Source organism: Dasypus novemcinctus, chromosome 13 (assembly GCF_030445035.2).
Source record: "Dasypus novemcinctus isolate mDasNov1 chromosome 13, mDasNov1.1.hap2, whole genome shotgun sequence".
Lineage (NCBI taxonomy): Eukaryota > Metazoa > Chordata > Mammalia > Cingulata > Dasypodidae > Dasypus > Dasypus novemcinctus.
In genome coordinates this window covers 44,720,846-44,744,977 of record NC_080685.1, presented here as the reverse complement: position 1 = coordinate 44,744,977, position 24,132 = coordinate 44,720,846, and the positions used below count along the sequence as shown (strand labels likewise).

The 24,132-nt window shown below is 38.6% G+C and overlaps 1 protein-coding gene across 2 annotated transcripts in view; it reads right to left on the bottom strand.

Moving 5' to 3' along the window:
- The window catches only part of MAEL (maelstrom spermatogenic transposon silencer), a 77,271-nt gene that overhangs the window by 1,771 nt on the left and 51,368 nt on the right, over positions 1-24,132 (bottom strand). For both annotated transcript variants that reach the window (XM_071207314.1, XM_004464722.4), the window contains 2 exons: positions 11,064-11,126; positions 10,169-10,301 (listed from right to left, as the gene is read on the bottom strand). In XM_071207314.1, coding sequence (XP_071063415.1) covers positions 10,169-10,301; positions 11,064-11,126 — 196 coding nt within the window. The remainder of the gene's footprint in view (positions 1-10,168; positions 10,302-11,063; positions 11,127-24,132) is intronic.

The window sequence follows — 24,132 nt, the reverse complement described above, 5'->3', positions numbered from 1 at the left end:
GGATTGCCTGTGTTATACAGTCCCATGTTTTTGTACAATCCATTCAAAGTATATACTCAGTGGCTTTCGGTTTTATCAGACTTGTGCTATCATCTCCATTTTAGAATGTCTCATTACTTCAAAAGGAAATATCCCATTCCTTGTATCCCTGCTGTCCCTTAGTATTGAAAAAGTATCTTCTTGCCTCTGTTGCAAAATATTACAATGTTAATGTTACCTATCAATGCTAAGTTAGATTAGTTATAATTTTCCCATGTATCACCACCTTAATACTTTGTAAAAGAAGAGCATTTTTACATTCATACTATTAATCACAATCTTCATCCACCACCAAAATCACTGTATTATACATACCTTATTATAAGGGGTTCTGAACCTTTTTTCTTCCACAGACTCCTTACTAAGTCCATACTATACTGGGTATTATTTAATAAATACATCAACTGGATATTATTTAATAAATACATCAACACCAACCCAACACGTCCCAATAATTGTTTTTTTTGAATTTAAAATCAAGCTCACAGGACCCTTGTTAATTAAGAACCCCTGCCCTGGATTGTACTCATTTCCCTTTAATTAATATTTACTTCCACAGACTAGCCCTTTTAGCCAAAATTACCTTTATAAATCAGCAGTGTTAGTCACACTCATTATAACATGTTACTCTCAACTCATTTCCACACTTTTACAATTAACCTTATTAATAATGCTACATTAAGTATCATCTCCCATTCTCAACCCACCTTCTATTTTCTAGTAACCTATACTCTAAACTTTACCTCTGTTGAATTTACTCATGGTACTTGGTTCACGTTAGTGAAAAAATACAATATTTGTCCTTTTATGTCTGGCTTATTTCACTCAACACAATATATATTCCAGGTTCATCCGTGTTGTCATACGCATGCCAATTTCATTTTCTCTTACAGCTGAATAGTATTCCATTGCATACATATATCTCATTTTATCCATTCATCAGTTTATGGACACTTGGGCTGGTTCCATATTTTAAGAATTGTGAATAATGCTATGAACATCAGTGTGCAAATGTCAGTTTGTGTCCCTGCTTTCAGTTCTGAATATATTCCTAGTAACAGGATTGCTGGATGAAACAGCAGTTCTAAATTCAGTTTCTTGAGGTACTGCCAAACTGTCTTCCACAGAAGTAACACCATTCTACATTGCCACCAATAGTGAAGAAGTGTTCCTGTTCCTCCACATCCTTTCCGGCACTTGTTTTTTTTTTTTTTTTAAACATAATAGCCATTCTCTAAAGTGTGAAATGGAATTGTAGTTTTGATCTGCATTTCCCTAAGAGCTAGTGATACTGAGCATTTTTTTCACATACTTTTTAGCTATTTCCATTTCTTCTTCGGAGAAATGTCTATTCAAGTCTTTTGCCCATTTTTAAGTTGGGATGCTTGTCTTTATTGAGTTGTATGATCTCTTTATGTAACATGGAGATCAAACCCTTATCAGACATGTGGGTTTCAAATATTTTCTCCCACTGAGTCAGCTGCCTTTTTACTTTCTTGACCAAGTCTTTTGAAGAACAGTGTTTAATTTTGAGGCAGTCCCATTTCTGTTTTTCTTTTGTTGCTCATGCTTTGGGTGTAAGGTTTAAGAAACTACCATACCACAAGATCTTGAAGATGTTTTCCTACATTTTTTTTTCTTTTAGAGATTTATCTATTTTCCTCATTTTTGCGCTCACTGTCTGCTTTCTGTGTCCATTCACTGCATGCTGTGTTGCTTGTCTTCTCTTTAGGCAGCACCAGGAACCAATCCTGGGACCCTCCAAAGTAGGAGAAAGGTACTCAATCTCTTTCACCACCCCAGCTCCCTGGTCTGCTGTGTATCCCATTGTCTGTCCTCTGTGTCTCTCTTTGCTGTGTCATCTTGTTGCATCAGCTCTCCATGTGGGCCAGCGCTCCTGCATGGGCCATTCTGCCTTAGCCAGCAGGCCCTGGGAATTGAATCCCAGACCTCCTATATAGTAGATGGGAACCCAGTCACTTGAGCCACATCTGCTTCCCTACATTTTCTTCTAGTTTTATAATTGTAGCTTTTATATTTAGGTCCTTGAGCCATTTTGAGTTAATTTTTGTATAAGGTGTGAAATAGTGGTCCTCTTTCTTTTGGATATGGATTTCCAGTTCTCCCAGCACCATTTGTTGACTAGACTGCTCTGGCCCAGCTGGGTGGATTTGAAAGCCTTGTCAAAAATTATTTGACTATAGATGAGAAGTTCTATTTCTGAGTTCTCGACTTGGTTCCACTGGTTGATCTATCTTTATGTCAGTACCATGCTGTTTTTACCACTGTATCTAAGTAAAATGCTTTAAAATCAGAAAGTGAGCCTTCCAACTTTGTTCTTTTTAAAAGCACTTTTGACTATTTGGGGCCTCTAACTCTGATGATTGGCTTTTGTGTTTCTGCAAAAACAAAAAAGGCTGTTAGGAATTTTATTGGGATTGTGTTGAAGCTGTAGATCAGTCTGGACAGAGCTGATATCTTAAAGATATTAAACTTCCAGTCCATGTCATAACATTTAACTTTTAATCTTCATAATCCATAAGGAGGTACTATTATTTCTTCTAAGGAACAGAAATTAAGCAGTTTCCCAAGGTCCACAACAAGTGCATGCAAAGCCAGTATATGAACATATATAGACACATGCAATCAGGCTTCAAAGCCTGTTTTGTTTTAGATTTACATAAAAATTACACTGAAAGTATAGGGCATTCTCATATAATGCAACCCCACACACACACGTCCAGACACATAGTTTCCTGTTAAGATCTTACATTAGTGTGGTACATTTGTTAAAACTGATGGACAAATTTTGAAGCACTGCTGCTAACCAAAGTCTAGAGGTTACATTATCGCACTTCATGCTGTACAATTTTATAGGCTTTGACAAGCATATACTGTTATGTGTCCATCACTACAGTACCATACCAAACAATTTCACTGCCCTAAAAATGTCATGTCCCATCTAGTAATCCCTCCCCGTCCGTTCTGAACCACTGGCAACTACTATCTTTTTATGTTACACTTTCTTCCACTTACAAAAAAACAACTACAATAACAAATCTAGTTTGGTCCATGGTTAGACTCCTCCCTTACGTTTATTTCATTCCTCAATCTTGAGGGATTTGGGATGATGTCCGCTCTGGCTGCTTCATGCTGAGAGGGGACTTAGATTTTATGGGGTAAATGGAATTATTTTGCTTGCAGATGTAGCTACTCTTTTTTTGGGATGCAGTTTGTCCATCACTGTTTTGTCAGTTGTCCAGGGCAAGCCAAAAGAACTGGAGATTAGGCATTGGCCAAAACTCTGCTGGGATTCAGGGTTCAACCAACATATGAACAATCCAAAGATTTAAGGCTCTTAGAGAATATAGGTTCAAATAAAAGGAGAAGAATCATGAATAGCAGAATTATAAATGAGTACAACTGTTATATTGGGAAAATAGATTATCATATATTCCCAAATAAGGCCCGCCAAGGGGGTGTTGATTTTATGAGGCTGTGTGCCTTGCCTCTGGTGTCCAGATGTCCATAGAGCCCTCTTGTTTGAGGCTTTGTTTACTGTGGCAGTTACTGAAATCTGAGACCTGCATAAGCGTTAATCTCCAGAATGTCCTTCCAACTTACCTTGAAATCTTTTACTATAAAAACTTTTTAATGTTGCCCCCATTTGGTCAAGGTCTTTTCAAAATGCTTTTCTGGTTAGCACTTGGTAATCCTTGGTGCCAGGGAGGCTCATCCCCAGGAGTCATGCCCCATGTCAGGGGGAAGGTAGTTGAGTTCATTTACTGAGTTTGGCTTAGAGAAAGGCCATGTTTGGGTAAAACGAGGTTTTTCAGGAGGTAACTCTTAGGCATTAATTATAATAAGGCTAAGTTTCATTTTTACAGGAATAAGGTTCATAAGTACAAGCATTAAGATCAAGAGCTTAACATATTGTCCTATTTCGTTAGGCATAGCTTACATGTTTCAGAGATTTTTGCCATTTTATTTAAGAAAGCAGCAGGACTTCCCCAGGATGGATGTTTAATATTTTGTTGCTACTGTGTGGGCCTCTACCTACTGACAAAGCATTATGACAACATGAATACATTCATATCCCATTGAAGTATGCTTTAGGTGCATTTCCTCTCATATATTACCTCACTATCAACATCCTATACCAGGAATGTACAGAGTGTTTAAGATCCTGAAAAAACATTCTATTTGTATTTTTAACGATAATCCTCAGCCACCCCAGAATTCACTGAGTTATACAGTAGCTCAGTGTATTAGTTTGTCAAAGGGCTGTCAATACAAAATACCAGGAAAGTGTTGGCTTTTACAAAGGGTATTTATTTGGGGTAAAAGCTCATAGTTCCAAGGCTGTGAAAAGTCCAACTCAAGGTACCATAAAAGGTGCTTTTCTCACCAAAGTCAGCTACTGTTAATCCTGGTGTTGTTGCCACACAGTGTGACATGGTCTGACTTCCCCTCCAGAATCTACTGTCTCTTAGAGCTCAGCTCTGAGGAACCAGGCATAGAACTTGTCTCTTTCTGGGCCTCCTGTATCAGTCTCAGCTGTTCTGCTCTCTTCCCAAGTTCACCTGTAAGCTGTCAGGCATAGAGCAGGGCTGGTCTCCTCTTGAGGTGCTCCTGGGCCCTGCCTCTTGGGGGCTTTGTATTTAAGCAATTCTCGGGTGGCAGACTTGGCCCAGTGGTTAGGGTGTCTGCCTACCACTTGGGAGGTCCATGGTTCAAACCCCAGGCCTCCTTGACCCGTATGGAGCTGGCCAATGTGCAGTGCTGATGTGTGCAAGGAGTGCCCTGCCATGCAGGGATGCCCCCTGCGTAGGGGAGCCCCACGCACAAGGAGTGCGCCCTGTAAGGAGAGCCACCCAGCACGAAAGAAAGTGCAGCCTGCCCAGGAATGGTGCTGCACACAAAGAGAGTTGACACAACAAGATGACACAACAAAAAGAAACACAGATTCCTGTGCTGCTCACAACATCAGAAGTGGACAAAGAAGACACAGCAAAATAGACACAGAGAACAGATAATGGCGGGGGAGGGAGGGGAAGGTGAGAAATAAATAAATAAATCTTAAAAAAAAAAAAAGCAATTAAGCAATTCTCTCTCTCACATTGCAGAATCAAATAGGCTGTCTTCCTTTTTCCTCCTTCTGAATGACCATCCAATTATACCAGACCCAGAAAGGAGCAAAGACTCAACCTGAGTCACACCTCACTGACAAAAGCCCTAAGGCAATCTCATCAAGTATAATCTAATCAACAGGCCCTGACCTGAATTCACTGCAATCAAAGGATATCACACCCAGAGGAATAGATTAGTTTACAAACATAGTCTTTCTCTTTTTGAGATTCATAAAATAACCTCAACTGCCACATCCAATTTATCCTCTAGATTTCCTTCAAGTATCAGGGATGGCCCAAAACCTCCCCTTTCAACCACATTCACACTCACACTTCAGCACTGTTAATTATATTCATAATGCTACACCACCATCACCTCTGTCCATTTCCAAACCACTACAATCAACCTACTTATAAATTTTGCATAGATTAAGCATTGGCTCACCAATCGCTACTCCCTTCTATCTCCTGGTAACCTACCTTCCAGACTCTACCTTCAAAGTCTGCTGACCATCCGTAGCTAATATCAGTGAGGTCATAAAGTATTTGCTCTGTGTCTAGCTTATTTCACTCAACATAAGGTCATCCAAGTTGTCACACAATGTAAATACTTCATTTTTATAGTTGAGTAATATTCCATTGTATGTACATTCCACATTTTGTTTATCCATTCAGTTGATGGACACCTAGCTTGCTTCCACCTTTTGGCAACTGAGTAACCCTACTATGAACATTGGTGTGCATGTACCTGTTCATGTCTCTGCTTTCAATTCTTCTGGGTATATCTAGTAGTGGGATTGCAGACCATATGCAATTCTATACTTAGCTTCCATGGAACTGCCAAACTGTCCTTCACTGTGGCTGCACATTTTTCTACATCCTCTCCAAAACTTTTTTTTGTTTGTTTAATTTATACCATCAAATGCATTCAGAGGCAGGTAGTTTTCATATGATTTCATTTAATTGGTAGTAGGTAACACAGGCTTGAGATAAAAAATGACATAATAGGGAATGGCAGATTGTACTCCTCCTCCAGAAGCTGCTGTTAATTAAACATGGGCAACTTGAAAGACTGAGAATAAGAGAAACCAAATTTCAAAGAAGACCTTTAGCACAAAGCCAAAAAAAAACCCTAGACAAGAGAGAGAAACCGACCAACAGAATAAACCCATTAAGATAAGCTTAATGTAGTAGGCAGGAAGCAGAGTGATAGTAGATCAGGTCAGAGAGACACTGAGAGAACAAACCATATACAGTCTTGTAGGCCACTGTAAGGAATTCACTTTTACTTGGAGTGAGATGTTAAGCATTTACAAGTTTGAACAGTGGAGTCACTTTATTTGATTTAGGTTTTAACAATATTTATAGCTGGTGATACGCTGAAAACAGTCCTGCAAGGAGGCAGGGGGAATACAAGGAGACTACCTTAGAGGTTATAACAATAATCGTGGTAGCCTGATCCAGGGTGATAGCAGTGGAGATGGAGGTGAAGGATTCTTGAATTCTGTATATATATTTTGAAGACAGAATGTGAGAAAAAGGATGATTCCATGGTTTTTGGTCTAAAGAACTGAAAGATGGTACTGCTTTTAATGAACTGGGGAAAACCAAGGGAAGCGAAGAGTTCTGAGGGATTATTAGGGGTTTAGCTTTGGAAATGATCATTTTAGACTACCTATTAGATATCCAAATGAAGGTGTCAAGTGGGTTGGATATACAAGTTTTATGTTAATGGGGAAGGTATGACTTAATGGTATAAGTTTAGGAGCCATCAGAATTATTTGGTTTATAGAGCTATAAGGCAGATGAGATCACTAGGGAGTAGACATGACTAGAGAAGAGACATGTCCTAGCACTCTGGACATTCCAACATTTCAAGGCTGGAGAGCTGAGAAGGCAGCAACAAAGAAAACTAGGAAGTTATGGCCATGAGGTAGAAGGATATGTTATCCTAGAAGCCAAATAAAGAAAATGTTTCAAGGAGAAAAGTATTATTACCAGGTCAAGGCTGCTGTTATGTCAAGTACAAGAGGCCTTAGAATTAACCATTAGATTTAACAACACAGAGGTCACTGGTTACTTTGACACTAGCTATTTCAATGGTGTGGTAAGGGCAAAAACCTGTGTTGAGAGTAGGTTCAAAAAGAACAGTAAGTATGCTTTTGAAGTGTACTGCTGTAAAGGAAAACAGAGAAACAGAATCATGTTTGGGGGCAATTACCAGGTTAACAGAGGGTTTTTGTACATTTTTTTAAAAGATACAACTATAGAATGCTTGCTAATGATTCAGAAAAAAAAAGAAACCCTGATGATGTAGGAAGGAGGAGAAAATTATTGGAACTATATCCTTGAGTAGGTTAGAGCACAGACTATAATATAGATAGGTTGAATTAGATATAAACACAGACAATTCATTCATTAAGACAAGAATAAAAGCATATACAGTTACAGATTCAGGTAGATGTGGCTGTAGGAACATGTGGAAAATCGCTCCGGATTGCTTTTTTTGCAGAGAAGCGGCAAGGTCATCAGCTAGAAAAAAAGGTGAAGAAAGATGTGATAGAAGGTGAAGGAAGAAGGAAGGTATGAAACAGCTGTCTAGCAGAGTTGGAGATTAATCAGGATAGAGAAATGGATAACTGCCAGGCAACACTAAGAACCCACATGAAGTTGGTAGTGATGAAGATTAAGTAAGACCAGTTAGAAAGGTAGTTTATTACAGCCTCATTTAGCCTCTCAGGTATAGGAATAGAGCAGATGGAGAGTTAGGTTTAACCAGGGCTGGTGTTAGTTAGCTAAGTATGATAATGAAAAAGAAGTGCAATGGAGTTGAGGGTGAATGCAAGAGGAGTAGAAATGACAGAGTAAAGAATCTAAATTGGGAAGGAAGGCAGCAAGGTGTGGGGTAAGGAGATCTAAAAGGGAACATGAGACTGTAGCATTGTACATGTATGAAAGTTGTGCCTGAAGTTGTGCAATGCAGTGGCTCTGTAAGGGAGGGTAAAAACAAGAGAGGCATTAATGAATTACAGGTCCCAGTAGGGGTCAAAAAATTGTTGACACTAGCATATTAGAAGAAGAGAATGGCAGTTAGAAAGTAGGATGCCTGAAATCAATATTATGGAAGAGGTGCCACTGGGGTCTAGGATATGATCATGGGAATGAGTACCTGATATAAAGGATAATTTATGAGGAAGCTGAAATCAAGAATTCTGAAAAGAACACTGTTAGAGCAACACTCAGCCAGGAACTCAAATAATGAGGAACAACTTCAGGGTCTACTGACTCCAAAAAGGCATAATAAGGTAACCCAGCCTGTATGACATAAAACTCAAAGCCTAGGAATTTTAGAGAGAAGGTACGAAGAAGTCAGCAAGTCATCACATTAAAGACTACTATCTCGAATCTAGGTCCATGACAAATCAGGGAGAAAAAGTTATGACCATTTGAAAGGACTAACAGGGAAGCAACATCCTTGGAGGACAGTCAAATGTTAGAACCAAGAAATAGACAGACCTTTCCAAAAAAGGTTGAGGATATCTGAGATTCTACTGATACATGAGATCGAGCAGCCTCACTGCAATGTTTTTCATGGAGTTGGGAAGGATTAGGAAGCAGGATCAGTTATATAAGATAAATCTTGGATATTATGAGAGGATCGAGGAATCCTGGGATTCCCAGTCTGACTGATGTAAACAACTAAAAGGGAAATATGGTGATTATGGGGCTAAGGCAGGGTTTCTCAACCGAGGTACTACTGACATTTTGTTGTGGAGGCTGTTCTGTGAATGTTTAGCACAGCGTCCCCGGCTTCCATCCACTAGATGCCAGTCGCAACCCCTCCTCAGTTGAGACATCCAAAAATGTCTCCAGACATTGCCAGATGTTCCCTGGGGACAAAACTGGCCTTAGTTGAGAACTACTTACTGGGCAAAGGGCCAAGAAGAAGGGGAGAGAGAGGTTTTTCCCAGAGTGAGTCTATATGGAGAGCTCTAGAGGCCTTCCTTAAAAAAAAAATTATCATACAATAAAATTGACCTTTTTTGGTATACACTTCCATAAATTTTAACACATGTATAGATCTGTGTAACAAACACCACAACTGTTCTGTCACCACAAAAACCTCCCTCATGCTACCACTCACATTCTTCCCTAAACCCAGATAATCACTGACCACATCCCTACAGTTTTATGTTTTCAAGAATGTCATATAAATGGAACCATACAGTATATAATCTTTTGAGACTGGTTTTCTTTCACTCAGCATAATTAATATCTTTGAGATTCATCTAAGTAGTTGTTTGTATCAGTGGTTCATGACATTTTTGGGTTTTTTTTCAGTAACCATTTTATTAACTATTTTAAAATAACAACATTTTAGTATCTACTATGTTCCAGTGCAGAGTACTTGGCATTTTGTGTATTGCTGCATTTAATCCTAACAATTAGTAGACCATATTATTCTTTTATTTTATTATTTTATAAATAAGTAATCAGTATAGAAATTTCAAGTAATTTATATAAAGTCACTCTGGCTGCATGTGGTAGTGTCTGAAATCAGACTCCAGAGCCCACACTCTCAACTGCAATGCCCTTAATGTAGAGAAGCCAACCAATAAGCAAAGAGGTAAGAAAGAGGAGAGAAATTAGGTAGCTATTAATCAAATTCTGAATCAGGTTTTATACTTTGAGTTAAATTTTAAATATATTCAGATGTTTAATTTTTATAATAAATGTTTGAATGTGTTTTGCATAATGACTAATTGCTTATTTAAATTTCCTTAAAACTTTGTTAAATGTAGAAGAAAATATACCAGGAATGAAAAACAATTTTATGCAAGATCCAACAGAACTAAGAACCGTTTTATGGTCCATGAAAGATTTCTTCAAAAGTTTAAGAGAGAACTAAACAAAGCTTTGACCTTTAGCTGCTACTGTCCAGGCCCACATTGAGTATGACATTTTGAAATCACTAAAATTTCCTAAAGTCAGCTCCTTACCTGGTAACGTCCTGCATCCAATACAACCATTTTGGGTGTCACACTACTGCTGGCCTCATAATCTTGGAGTGGGATATGTGCCTCTGTGAGCTGGATTCCAAACAGAGTGGCTAGAGAATTACTAATGCAATACCTTTAAAAGGAAATAAGGAAAGCTCACTATCAGAATCCCACCTAACTCATTCTAACAGCATTCACACCTTTAAAATTTTTGTTTAACAAAGTATCTGGGAGATACTGATTTAAACTGAAGAAAAAAATAAATTTAGAGAATTGGAGAAGAGGAATAGGAAGCAATACACACCATAACTCAGGTCGAACTGGTAAGCAATACTCTATCAGATAAAATTTCAGGTTTATTATAAAAGTATGGGAATGAGGGTAAAGATCATCAGGACTCTCAAATGCTTAACACAGGGAAAGGGCAGCACAGAAATAAGACTACAGTCATAAGCACTTATCTGTCCTCAGACCCAACAATCATCTGCCATGGAAAGGAAGTACCAGAGCCCCCAGGGATGTATGGGGCTCCAGGGGCTTTCACTGCAAAATAAGAAAAGGGTCTGTATTTTTGAGCACCCTTATAAGGAAGTGCAGTCCTTAATGATAGGGAATTTCACTCTTACAGGAGTCCTAGAAGGAAAGTTTTCAGTAAATACTTCTGAGGGTTTATCCAAATTGCTCAGGAAGTATCTGTACCAGACAAGTAGTGACACTTGTCATTGAGCATAAGGATAAAAAGTAACATGATAAAAACTAACCTTTGTTTTAAAAGAGAATTATGAAAACAAAGGTGAACAGGGATTCACCCCAACTTCCAAAGCAACAGCAAGCAAAATGGCACAGAATTCAATATAGTAACAGCATTATAAAGAAGCTCTTTTCCCCTACTTACGCAATCTTCTTACAAACAGCTAAAGCACAGAAGAGAGTATCATTTTCTTCATGCCACTTGCATCTGTACCAAAAAAAAAAGCCTTCAATACACTGATCTAACTGAAGCAGCACTACTTAAGGGTTGTTGTTTTTTTTAATATGCCAGATATTAGATTTAACTAGTGAAATCATTTAAGAAAAATTAACACTATTACTTAAAGATTAAGGTTTCAAATTTAACACACAAAAAAAAGATTTTTTTGGAACAAAGTTTCCTTGTCAGGTCCTCTGATGCAAATTTAGGATGCTATGTGATCTACACATAACTTTAACAGTTACATTTTACCCTGAAGAAAAATGAGTCTTCTAGGTGCACATTATTAACTATCACTCATTCAACAAACATTTACTGAGTTCACACTATTTGCCATGCATTGTTCTAGGCACTAGGGATACAGTACTGAATGAAAGACAAAAATTCTTGTCCACACAAAAGTTATATTCTAGTGAGGAAGACAGACCAAAGAAGGTATGTAAGTATATGATACACAGTATTAGTTAAGTTCAAAAGAGAAAGTAAAAAGATATGAAATACTGGAGGACAGTGGCATTTTATGTAAGGTGGCCAGGAAAGGTATCATTAAGAAGGTGAAGTTTGAATAGAGGCCTGAAGAACATAAATTGTATAACTCAATACAATGTCACTTACACTGAAACAAGACATATTCATGATAAGCCACTATAAACTTGGGAATATCTCGTCACTGAGTAGTATATACTTAATCTATTTGGACTCGGAACAGCACTATTTGTCTAATATTAAGCTTGCCTGAATTTAGCAAGAATCTTCATGAAAATTACAAACATGCTTTTTAAAAAGTGTAAAAAACAATTTGCATTTAGTCACTAAATGGACGATTAAAAACAAGATTAAGAATTTCACATTGCTTTCCAAAGAAATGTGACACAATATAGATTTTCATAAAATTCTAACTTACAATGAAGCCTGAAGTTAAAACTAAATCTAAGTCTTCAGAAAACTCGAGAGTCAAGAAACTTTTAGTTTATAGTTGGGTTTGCTCCTTGTCTAGTCCTTCAACTCCAAGACTACCTCATCGCAAATATACATTTTTTCACTGAAGATCAGATTTGAAATGGAAAGCAATTGAAAAACTAACAACATGTCCAGGATTAAAACAAGTCACATGTGTTTAAACACACACACCTGATCCCAGAGAATTATGCCTCAGAATCTACAGTTATTAAAAAATGACATTGTAATCTGTTCATACTCATTCATTTTCTTCCCCAAGAGTATCCTACCAATCCTCCTAAAAATATAAGTGTATTTTCTAGTAAAGGAAGGTTTTGCTCATTCTACAAATCTGTCAAAAACCAAAACTGTTTTGTACACTTTGTTAGTTATTAATGTTCACTTGCAGTCTCAATCTAGCTCCAACTTTAACTCATCACAAATTTATGTTATGAAAATCCACTCCAAAGTTCTAATACCAAGTCACAGGTATGCCTTCTGGTAAGTTCACAGCCTACTCCCAAAGCTCCAACACTATATCCCACCAGTTCAGAAGATATATAGCATAAAGGTCTTTACACTCTTCTCCTCCTCTACCTCAAAAGGTCACATTGATTACTAACCACAATAGTTCATGAATAGAATATCAGTAAGTCGAGAAAATGTGGCATTGGTGTGGAAAAAGTGGCCATGGTGGCTGCTAGGTGCAGGGAATGGGAGGAAGAGATGAGATGTGGAGGCATTTTCAGGACTTGGCGTTGTCCTGGGTGGTGCTGCAGGGACAATTACCGGACATTGTAGATCTTCCCATGGCCCACTGGATGGAACGTGGGAGAGTATGGGCTATGATGTGGACCACTGACCATGAGGTGCAGCAATGCCCAGAGATGTACTCACCAAATGCAATGGATGTGTCATAATGATGGGGGAGAGTGTGGCTGTGGGGGTAGTGGTCGGGTGGGGGCGGTGGGGGTGAATGGGAACCTCATATTTTTTGAATGTAATATTTTTTAAAAATGAATAAAAAAAAAAAAGATGAAGGGAATGCAAATAGTATGGAATTCGGTTCATTAAAAAAAAAAAAAAGGTCACATTGATCTCTTTTCATCCTATATCAGTTATATCAGGGTTGAGAGATATTCTTCCTTCTTCTCAGCAGTAATCCCTGCCTTCACTTGCCTTATGAGCCAAACTGACTCACTGGTTTCTTAGTCTCAGTGCTTTTGTTTCACTGAGTCACAATGTTCCAGCCATTTCCTTCTCTTAGAAAGGTCTTCTCTTTAACCCTAACCTCTGCTCCCAGAAATTCTTCTATCCATCTTTCCATAAGAACCATATAAAACATTTACTGTGTAAAGCATTTACTTTTAACCCTCACAAACGATTTTTCCCTCATCTCATCTACCACAATCCTTTGAAACTCTTATGTTACCAGAAATTATCCTGTAAGACTGTAGCATCTTCACATACTTAAACTGCTCTTACCAGACACGAGTCTCTGAAGTCAAGGATGAGCATGTCACTCTTATATTTCCTGCCAAATCTAGTCTAATGCCTTATACACAAGGGCAGCACAAAATTTTGTCGAATATCAAAAACTCATTAAATTGGACTAAGAAAAATTATTCTAAAGTGATGTCAAATATAAAACTGCATCTCTTAATATTGCTATTGCTGGGGCTTCTGGTTCAAGGTAGTTAACTGAAAAATGTATAAATTTATGTCCTTTTGCTCTCAAGACTCTGTCAAAATGATAAAGAATGGTAGATGTCCAGTAAAGAAGAAAACAGAAGATTATCTCCATAGGAAAGATTTAAATGAATCTGTGGGAAACAGGAAGTAAATGGAGGAATGGTAACTGAAGAAGCTGAAGAGTAGAAATCTCTGCCTTCAATACTTACAGAACAGGATGCAGAAGAGGGAGAAGATCTGCCTTTCAGAACTTTGAAAGGCTCTGAACTTGTGAACATATCCCTACCCAGAGGACAGGGGTAAGAGATGAGGCTGAACTACTTCTGTAAAGAATAGTCAACTTTCCCAATCCTGTGCAAAGAAGTGAGCTCTTAGAGGACTACGCAGCAAGAGTGGATGCTGGTACCTCATAGCAAAGCTGTTCATATTCCAGCATTTAGGATTCTGACTCCAGCTTAACAGTCAGCTCCTTTGTTGGTTTTCCCTACCACAAAGCCTAATCAGTTGGTAATCTCCACTGAACTAATAGGGCACTTACTTGACTTTACAGCCCATTTCAAAATATGGACAGATAACTAAGGGTCAATCAGATCTTCAAGGAAAGCCTGCAACTTGAGAAGGATCAAGGAAACATAACTCACAACCCCAAAAATGAGATAAGCCAGGAATGAAAACAAATGAATAACTCTTCTCCACCAAAATATATCTCAGGGAAATTTGCAAAATTATTTTATCCATCACTTAATTTTTCTTCTCATATCTTCAACTCTCATCAACACTGATGATCACTATGAAGATTCATTTAAGATGAGCAATTTGTGGGCTCAGAGGTACTAGGACCTCAAAGGGTATGCCTGTGCCTGAGTTTCTAAATGTCAGAACTTGTTAGGGTTCTGTGCTGGGTGCTTTTCTTTTTCTTAAGTCTGCCTTAAGTGATCTCATCTACAGTCTGTAAGATTCATCAAGGCTGAGAATTTGTCTCTCTTCACCGCATCTTCAGTGCCTAGAACAGTGCCTGGTACATAAGGAAGTTATGTTAGCCTTGCCCAAACTTCCCCACCAAGCTCTGGACCAGGACAATCAGATGCATACTTGTTATTGCCAGCTCTTGATGCCTCACCAGTGCCTCAGACCATTCTAAACTTGCTCCTCTCTTTCTTCCCCTACTACCCAGTTGTACACAACAGAAACCCAGGCATTGCTTTTGGTTTCTTTTTAATACTCTCTCTTTCTGAATTCAGTCCATCAGCAAGATCTACTGACTTTTACCAATCCAAAATTCATTTATTCCTTTCCATCTTAACTGTTACCCCTAGTCCAAAACATTTCTTGCCTGGACCACAGAAATGATGTAATAATTAGACCCCTAACTTCCTTTCTTGCCTCATTCTAATGTACTAAAAATTCTGATCTAGTTTAGAAACCTAAATCTAATTCTATCACTTTCCTGCTTGATAAAATTCCTTCCAATATCTAGCAAGGCCCTTTGTTTCTGGACCCTGCTCATTTCTTCAACTTCCTTTTGTGCCTCTCTCCCCTTTGCTCACTATACCCCAAGTCATACAGATTATCTAACAATTTCCAGCAAGCAAGAAATTTTACAGCAAGGTCTTTGATCTCTCTGTCCAGGGTTTTTTGCATAGCTATATCTCTCTCCTCTTGCTTTAGATCTCAGCTTTGTTACCAGCTCAAAAAAAAAAAAAAAAAAAAGGCTTTCTTGATCATTCTATTTTAAGTAGCCTACCTTTCTCTACCCTATTCTCTATCAGAGTATCCAGATTTCCTTTTCAGTACTTATCACAAGATAAAATGAACACTTTGTTATTTATTGTTATACCTTTCTTTCCACTTACATGTTAGCTTCATGCAAACAGAACCACACTGACCCTGTTCACCATTGTACCTTCAGTACAGTACCTAGCACAGTGCCTGACATACAGGAGATATTCAGTAAATATTTGTTAATTAGATAAAGGCTGTTGCTTGTTTCAGACATCAGGTCATAGACAGCAAATTAATCCAAGGACAATTAGAAAAGAAGAATCAAAGAGAATGGGGATATATAAAAGTTGTATTCTAGGTTCCAAAATAACACAATGGCTATTAACAATTTGCTTACTAAATATTCTAATATTTACATTGTCTAACTGTACTCAATTTCAACCATATAAGTTCCACCTATTTCTCCTAGCGATAGAGACAACACAAGAAAAATTTATTGCCAACTTTAAGGTATTTGAATAGATTTTGAGAATAAGAATAGTGTTTGAAATGAGTCCTATCTGCTTATATTAAGTGAATCTAACAATATTTTCCAAGTCCATTACTACCCAAACTCCCTTGTGATATACTATATATTGGATTCTTACTACATTATGGTCAGTAAAATATCCTTGTGTCCAAAGTAGTAATTAAAGTGCCTAAAGTCCTATACAACAATTTTACTTTTAACAAAATTCCATGGCACAGACCTTAAAGTATACCTTACACCAAAAAGCTACTCTGATTTTATTATAGCCTGTACTTACTCTATTTAACTCGCTACTGTATTTTCAATTCTAAAACAGTTTCTCGATATTTTAACTGAATTTGGAATGTATCTTACAACTGAAGTTTCTACAATTGCTACTGGACAGTTTGGAAATAGTCATTGTCTGACCATGTACAAATATGATGATTCTTGATGATCAGACTACTGTAATCCCTCAATATTTTAATCAACAACCCATTTAAGGATCATTTGAGGAAGTATTAGTTTATAAAGTCTCTGAAAACTTTATATGGATAACTTCTGATAACATCAAGAAGGAATCAGCATTAAAACTTGCAGAAAGGATGTCAGTGGCTTGGAAGAAAATCTAAGACAATAGTGGTATTTTCACTAAAAACGATATATTACTAACACTCTTCATGGCACAAAAGACTTAACAACGTATAAAAAACATAGACAATGCATGACATTGAATATGAAGTTTTAGAAATACATTAGCCAGTAACTGAGGTTATAGGGTATTTAGATTTATGCAGCCACTAACACATCATCCATAAACTTTACAGATTAACAACAAAACCAAACCAAAATCTATACTGATAGCCTAACTAAAAGAACACTACAAAACTCAATTACCTATAATTAGAAAAATGTAAATCTTCATTTCAAGTGGAGTGATTTCTCAACCTCCTCCCCTCTTTCAGTTTGCCAAATGGCTCCTGATGCAAAGTTCCAGAAATGGGTTGGCTTTTATAAACGGGATTTATTTGAGGTAAAAGTTCATAGTTCCAAGGCCATGGAAAGTCTAAACCGAGGTACCATAAGAGGTGCTTTCCACCAAAGTCAACTACTATTGATTCTGTTGTCTTGGCACATGGCGAAGCAAGATGACTGCTGATCTCTGCTGAGGTCTCAGCCTTCCCCTTCAGGCTCACCATCTCCTCCTGAGCTGCTCCATGGGCCCAGCTTCTTGGGCTGGGGGCTCTGTGCTTAAGCAATCATCTAGTTTTTAACTCCCATGGCTGGATAAAAAAATGGCAGCTTCCTTTTCCTGTGTCTGTCTCTGTCTCCATTTTTAACAGACCCAGCAAGACTCAACAGGAATGGTGCCCCACTGACTAGTCCAATCAAAAGCCCTAAAGTGGCTTTATCAAGTAATCTAATCAAAGGACTCTCAACTGACTTTAATAAAATCAAAGGGTCTCACACCCACAGGACTAGATTAGTTTAAAAACATAGTATTTCTCTTTTTGGGATTCATAAAATAATGTCAAACTGCCACATTCCTCAAGCCTTTATAGGCTTTATAAGGAAAGTGGAGTCAGGAGAAACTGTGGGGAAGAGAGAAAAAGGAAATGCAGCACTTAAGATTTAATTAAAATCATCTCTGCAATGACAAAGTTCATTCTAGGTTTGTAAATATTGAAACAGTATTGGAGATCAGAGAAATGACTACAGAAAAGGAACTTAAATGTGCCTGTGGAACTCAAGGAGGCAGTTTTGAAGGTAGTGTTTCTGGAGAGAAGATGGTAAGAAGAAGGGAGAAGAGCCATTTGGAAACTGCTTGGTGTGACAGTTTGAAGCTGTATGGACCCAATAAAATCATGTCCTTAGAGCCAATCCATTCCCGTGGCTGTGAACCTATTTGGATTAGATTACTTCAGTAAAGTGTGACCCAGAGTGGGTCTTAATCCTCTTACTGGAGTCCTTTATAAATGGGATGAATATAGAGAGAGACACACACATAGAAAGCCACAAGAGCAGGGAGAGAGAGAAAGCCAGAGGAGCACAGACAGAAAGCCACGTTAGCAAGGAGCTGAAATCAAAGGAACCTGGAAAAGAGGAAGCCAGAAGCTGAAACAACAAAACCCAAAAGAGAAGGGAGAAACAAGCAGATGTCTCTATATGCCAGTCTTCAGAGAGAGCAAGCATCGCATAATGTAGCCTTGATTTGGACACTTTTCATGGCCTCAGAACTATAAGCTTGCAACTTAATAAGTCCCCATTCTAAGAGCCAACCCCTTTCTGGTATATTGTGTTAGCAGCTTTTAGGAAACTAAAGCACATGATGGGGAAAAAAACCAAAACGGAAAAAAAGGAGGAGTGAGGAAATTTAGGATCCTGCAGGACAAAATAAAAGAAATGGAAGAATCCATAACCTCCTCTGAAACCATCCATTAAAGTTACTTCACCACTTTAGTAGAAGGAACTTTTGAACTAAGAATCTCATAAATCTCCCCAAATCATCATCCCTGTCCAAGAAATGCAAAGGAAATTCATCTTCATCCAGAGAAAGCTAGTACAAGAAAACAGATGAGAACTGAAACACTTCAGCTGATAATGAATCTACACCCCTCCCCCCAAAAAAGTGAAGGAAAAAACCCTGTAACAGTCCATATTGAATTAAAATCTCCTCAGACAAGACTGTGAATTTATGAACACACACCTGAATAAGAAATTTTAAAACTGAGAAATGAACAAAAAATAGGATGAGCTTAAACAAAAGTTGAATAAACTCAGGAAAGAAATAGAAGACACAAATCATATCATAAAATAAAAGAACTAAAATACAAGCCTTCCAAGGAAGAAGAAATTTAAATGAAAAGTTAATGAGAAATTTAAAGTAGAAAATAATCATGAAAATAAAAATAAGATTAAATAAAGAAGAAAGGGTCAGAGGAAGTGACAGAAATGAAAGACAGATAAGAAAGATCAAATGTACATACACTGGACTCCCTTAGGAAGAAAAATTAAACAACAGGACAAACTTAGAAAAATCTCCAGAAATAGGACCAAATTCTACATATTGAAAGTGCTCACCAAGTACTTGGGAAAACTGATCTGTAATAAACTCGATGAATATCCTAGTATAATGATTTAGACTTTAGAGATGAAAAAAATAATCTTTAAGGTCTGCCACTATAGAGAGCAAATAACTTAAAAGGTTAAGAGAATTAACTAACTAAACTTCTCAAAAGCAACACACTAAGCAATTCAACAGTGGAGCTGCACTTTCTAGAAACTCAAGGAAATAAAATGTAAACCAAGGATTTTATCTCCAATCAAGTATCAACACAATAACATTTTAAACATGCAAGAATGCAGGGAATATCATACCCGTGAATGTTTTTTCATCAATCTACTAGATCAGGGATCAGCAAACTTTTTCTGTAAAGGTCCAGAGAGTAAATACTTTAAGTTTTGCAGTCTATAGGAACCACTCAATTTTGTCATTTTAGTGTGAAAGCAGTGACAGACAATATGGAAACAAATAAGTGTGGCTATTTTCCAACAAAACTTCACTTAAACAAATAAACAAACAAGCTGGTGACATGGATTTGGCCCCTAAGTCATAGTTTGCTGACCCCTGGACTAGTTAATGAACTTCATATAACCAAGAGATAACTGAGGAAAAGTTCAGCAAAAGAACCAATAGTGAGCTTTTAGAATATAAGCTAAAATAAAGTGTGAATTAAGATGAAGGGATAAAAATTTTCTAACAAGGCAGAAATGAACAACTAAATAAGAGAGTAAGAAGAGGAAGTAGATTAAATTTACTGATAATTGTACACACAATAGGTGGGAGGCAAAAGATAGCACTGGAAAACTGACAAATCATAGACACCTATTCCTGGCCATGATGAAGTAGAAGGGAACAGACTTACTCTCCCATCTTTGCAGTGGTTTGAAGCTGTATGTACCCCAGAAAATATGTTATAAAAGTTAATCCATTCCTGTGGGTGTGGACCCATTGTGAGTAGTGTATCTTTTGATGTGTAGGATCTTAAGTTAAGATGTGACCCACCTCATTCTTTCTGACTGGTGTCTTTTATAAGGAAAAGAATTAAGATACAGTAGCAAGAATCTGAAATCAACAAGACCTAGAGAGAAGGGAGAGACCAACAGATGCCACCATGTGCCTTGCTATGTGCCTGAGGTGTCCAGGATTGCTGGCAGCCAGTCTTTAGGAAGAAAGCATCATCATCTTGATGATGCTTGATTCAGACATTTTCATAGCTTCAATACTGTAAGCTTGTAAGCTAATAAATTCCCATAATTAAAGCCAACATGTTTCATGGTATCTGGTTTCAGCAGCTTAACAAACTAGAACACACCTTAAACTAAGAAACTGGACCAAGAATGAAAACTTTTCAGACTGTTGAAAGGGACTTAAAAAAAGAGCAGGGAAGTGGACTTGGCCCAATGGATAGGGCATCCGCCTACCACATAGGAGGTCCACGGTTCAAACACTGGGCCTCCTTGACCCGTGTGGAGCTGGCCCATGTGCAGTGCTGATACATGCAAGGAGTACCCTGCCACGCAGGGGTGTCGCCCGTGTAGGGGGAGCCCCACGCACAAGGAGTGCGCCCCATAAGAAGAGCCGCCCAGCGCGAAAGTGCAGCTTGCCCAAGAATGGCACCGCACACACAGAGAGCTGACACAAGATGACACAACAAAAGGAAACACAGATTCCCAGTGCCACTGATAAGGACAGAAGCAGTCACAGAAGAACACACAGCGAATGGACACATAGAGCAGACAACTGGGTGGGGGGAGAAATAAATAAAAATAAATAAATCTTTAAAAAAAAAGCAAGAGCAATTAAAAATATATAAGTGCAAAGTAACCACTACAGCAAAGACACTGACCTTACATTTTTAATAATTACACACGTTTCATAGAGAAAGAATCATCAGCAATGTAACAAAATGCACATAGTTATGAAGCATTATGATAGACTTGAAATCAAACATATCAGTCATAATAACAGACAGGCTTATCTAACCAATGTAAAGAATTTTCAATTTGACTTAAAAAACAAACCCAAACTAAATGCTGTTTACAAGATAAACCCCCAAAACAAAGTGATTAAGAAAGGCTAACAATAAAGGCATAGACAGGCGGCGGACTTGGCCCAGTGGTTAGGGCGTCCGTCTACCACATGGGAGGTCTGCAGTTCAAACCCCGGGCCTCCCTGACCCGTGTGGAGCTGGCCCATGTGCAGTGCCACGCAAGGAGTGCCATGCCATGCAGGAGTGTCCCCCGCGTAGGGGAGCCCCACGCACAAGGAGTGCACCCTGTAAGGAGAGCCACCCAGCGCAAAAGAAAGTACAGCCTGCCCAGGGATGGTGCCGCACACATGGAGAGCTGACACAGCAAGATGATGCAGCAAAAAGAAACACAGATTCCCGTGCCGCTGACAACAACAGAAGTGGACAAAGAAACAAGATGCAGCAAATAGACAACAGACAACTGGGGTGGGGGGAGGGAAGGGGAGATGAATAAATAAATCTTAAAAAAAAAAAAAAAAAAAGACATAGACAAAGGTATTTCAGGTAAATGGAAACAAAATGGGAGCAGGGGTCAATCCTGACATCAAAATGGAATTCAAATCCAAAAGTATTAAGTGTGACAAAGGATACTTTTTAAAGTTAAAAGCCATACTCTAACATGAAGATGCCATTTTTTAAGATTTATGTACCAAGTTATATAGCAACCAGCTTAAAACTACAGGAGAAACAATGAGACACAGCTACACAATAATAACAGAAGACTTTAATACAACACTCTCAATATAAGACAGATGAAGTGGATAAAATATAACTAAAGAAACAGGTAAACCAAACAACAATCCATTTACATTCTACAGACATAGATTGTCATAACTTCGAATTTTTTGTGTGTTGCTTTGGCATCCATCTCACTTCAGCTAAGCTACTTGCCTCAACATTGGCCTCTGTGTAGTTAATAAACTGTTTTCTACCCCTGTGGCCTTGACTGCCCAGAGCTCAACCCACACCATCCACATGCCTCACCCTAAACCCACAGCTGGCTCCGAATGATAAGCTATCCACCCCCAATGCCCTTGGAACCCCAGTCCCTTTTCCTTTTACACGTTTACTTTAACTTATTCAAACTGACTAGTATCTGTAAGTCCAATTGGTTCCACAGTTAGTACAGGGGCAGAAGTTGGGCAACCCTCACCCTGGGGCTGGGGGTGCTAGGGCTGCTAGGGCAAGAAACAAATAGATGTTAAGGGAAGCAGATGTGGCTCAAGGAATGAGGCCTCCGCCTACCATATGGGATGACCCAGGTTCGCTATCTGGGGCCTCGAGGTAAAAAGAAGAAAAAGCATGCCTGCATGGTAAGCCAGTGCCCATGCAAATGAGTCATGCAGCAAAATGATGATGCAACAAAAGAGACAAAGGGGAGAGTCAAGGTGAAGCGCAGCAGAGACCAGGAACTGAGGTGGCACAATTGACAGGGAACTTCTCTCCATATCAGAGGTCCCCAGGATTGAATCCAGGTGAATCCTAGAGGAGAAAGATGAGAAGAAAAAGAGAGGAATAGATACAGAAGATCACACAGTGAATGGACACAGCAAAAATAGCAGGACAGGGGAGTTGGAGGGGAAAAAAAATGAAGTGCAAAAAACCAAAAAATGCTACTTCCTAGATTTCTAGAAAAAACACAATAGACATTAGGAGGCCTGGTCTGTAGTATCTGGTGGGCTACCAGGAACCAAGAACTATTTTGGTGGACTGTGCATTGGAGACCATACAGACGTGTGTGCATATAGTATACATACACATGTACATATATAACAGCAAGAGAGGCATCCCCTCCACAAGTTGTATAACATGGCACCCACTGATAATGGTGTCATTGGGGCCCGTGGTCCCTCTGTCGCTGTTGCTGTCTCTGCTGTTACTCTTTGTCTCCTGACTCTGTGGGTTGATTATCAGTCTAATCCCTGGCACAAGGTGACTAAAGAGTTATGGGTAAAACAAAGAGGCTGAGCTTGGGTGCCAGCTCTTCCCTACAACTCAAGGTCTCAAAATTACAAAAAAAAGAAAAAAAAGTAAAATGCCCATGCAATGTGCTCAGGTTCCATTAAGTGTTGCTGCCAGCAGCACACCAAGGCCCTAGTACTGTGCTCTTGTGGGCTAGGAGAACTACTCCTTAATAACCCACCACCATCACACTAGAGGAAACAGTCCCCAAACTTGAAGCAGTTGATTGGGACACCCTAAAGAGAGAGGTGGTTCAATACAAGCCCAGTGAGAAGTGGCTGCCTCTGAGTTCGACAGGGGGAACTATATATCTTCCCTATCATCATATGTAAGGTTAAGCAGGGCCCCAAGGCCTTTGAAGGGAGACTGAATTGGTAACTGAAACTTGAAATTTTACTTTATTTGGAGATTCAAACCAAAGCTCCTAATCCTATCATCATTAGTTAATAAAAGAGATACACAGGAACATAAGCAATTGCTTTGACATAAAAGACCTGGCTAATATGTTATTAATAACTACAGAATCCTAATCTCTGCCACTAAGATCATAAACTGTCACTAAAAACAAAACCACTAAATACTGATACTATACAACTGACCTCCAACCCAATTAAGGGGAACATTAAAGAGGGCCTCTGAAGACTTAGCCACAGTCATACAACATTTATAGGAATGAGGTTGGGCAACAGAGCCACAGCAAATTCAAGGGCCAAACTCTTGTCAAATTCCTGAAGATCACCTGGTCCCCCCCTAAGGGCAGACAGAGTCCCATCACCAAACACAAGCCAACTAAGACATGCAAAACTATTAGGATTTTCATGTTCTGGAGGTAACATCCCACACCTGGTACTTTCATTACAGCTCATATACAAAATCACAAGTCGATCTGCTGCTTTCCATTGAAGAGCCCAACAATAAGCTTCAGAACTGGCACAAAAGGCCATTTTTCAAGCCATATTCCTTGTCCCACCAGGAATAGATTTTACACCAGAGATCTTGGCTATGTTCAACTACACCTTTTGGAATTTTTGGACAAAGCATAGCCAACATTAGCTCCTTATGGGCTTTTTGGACTAAA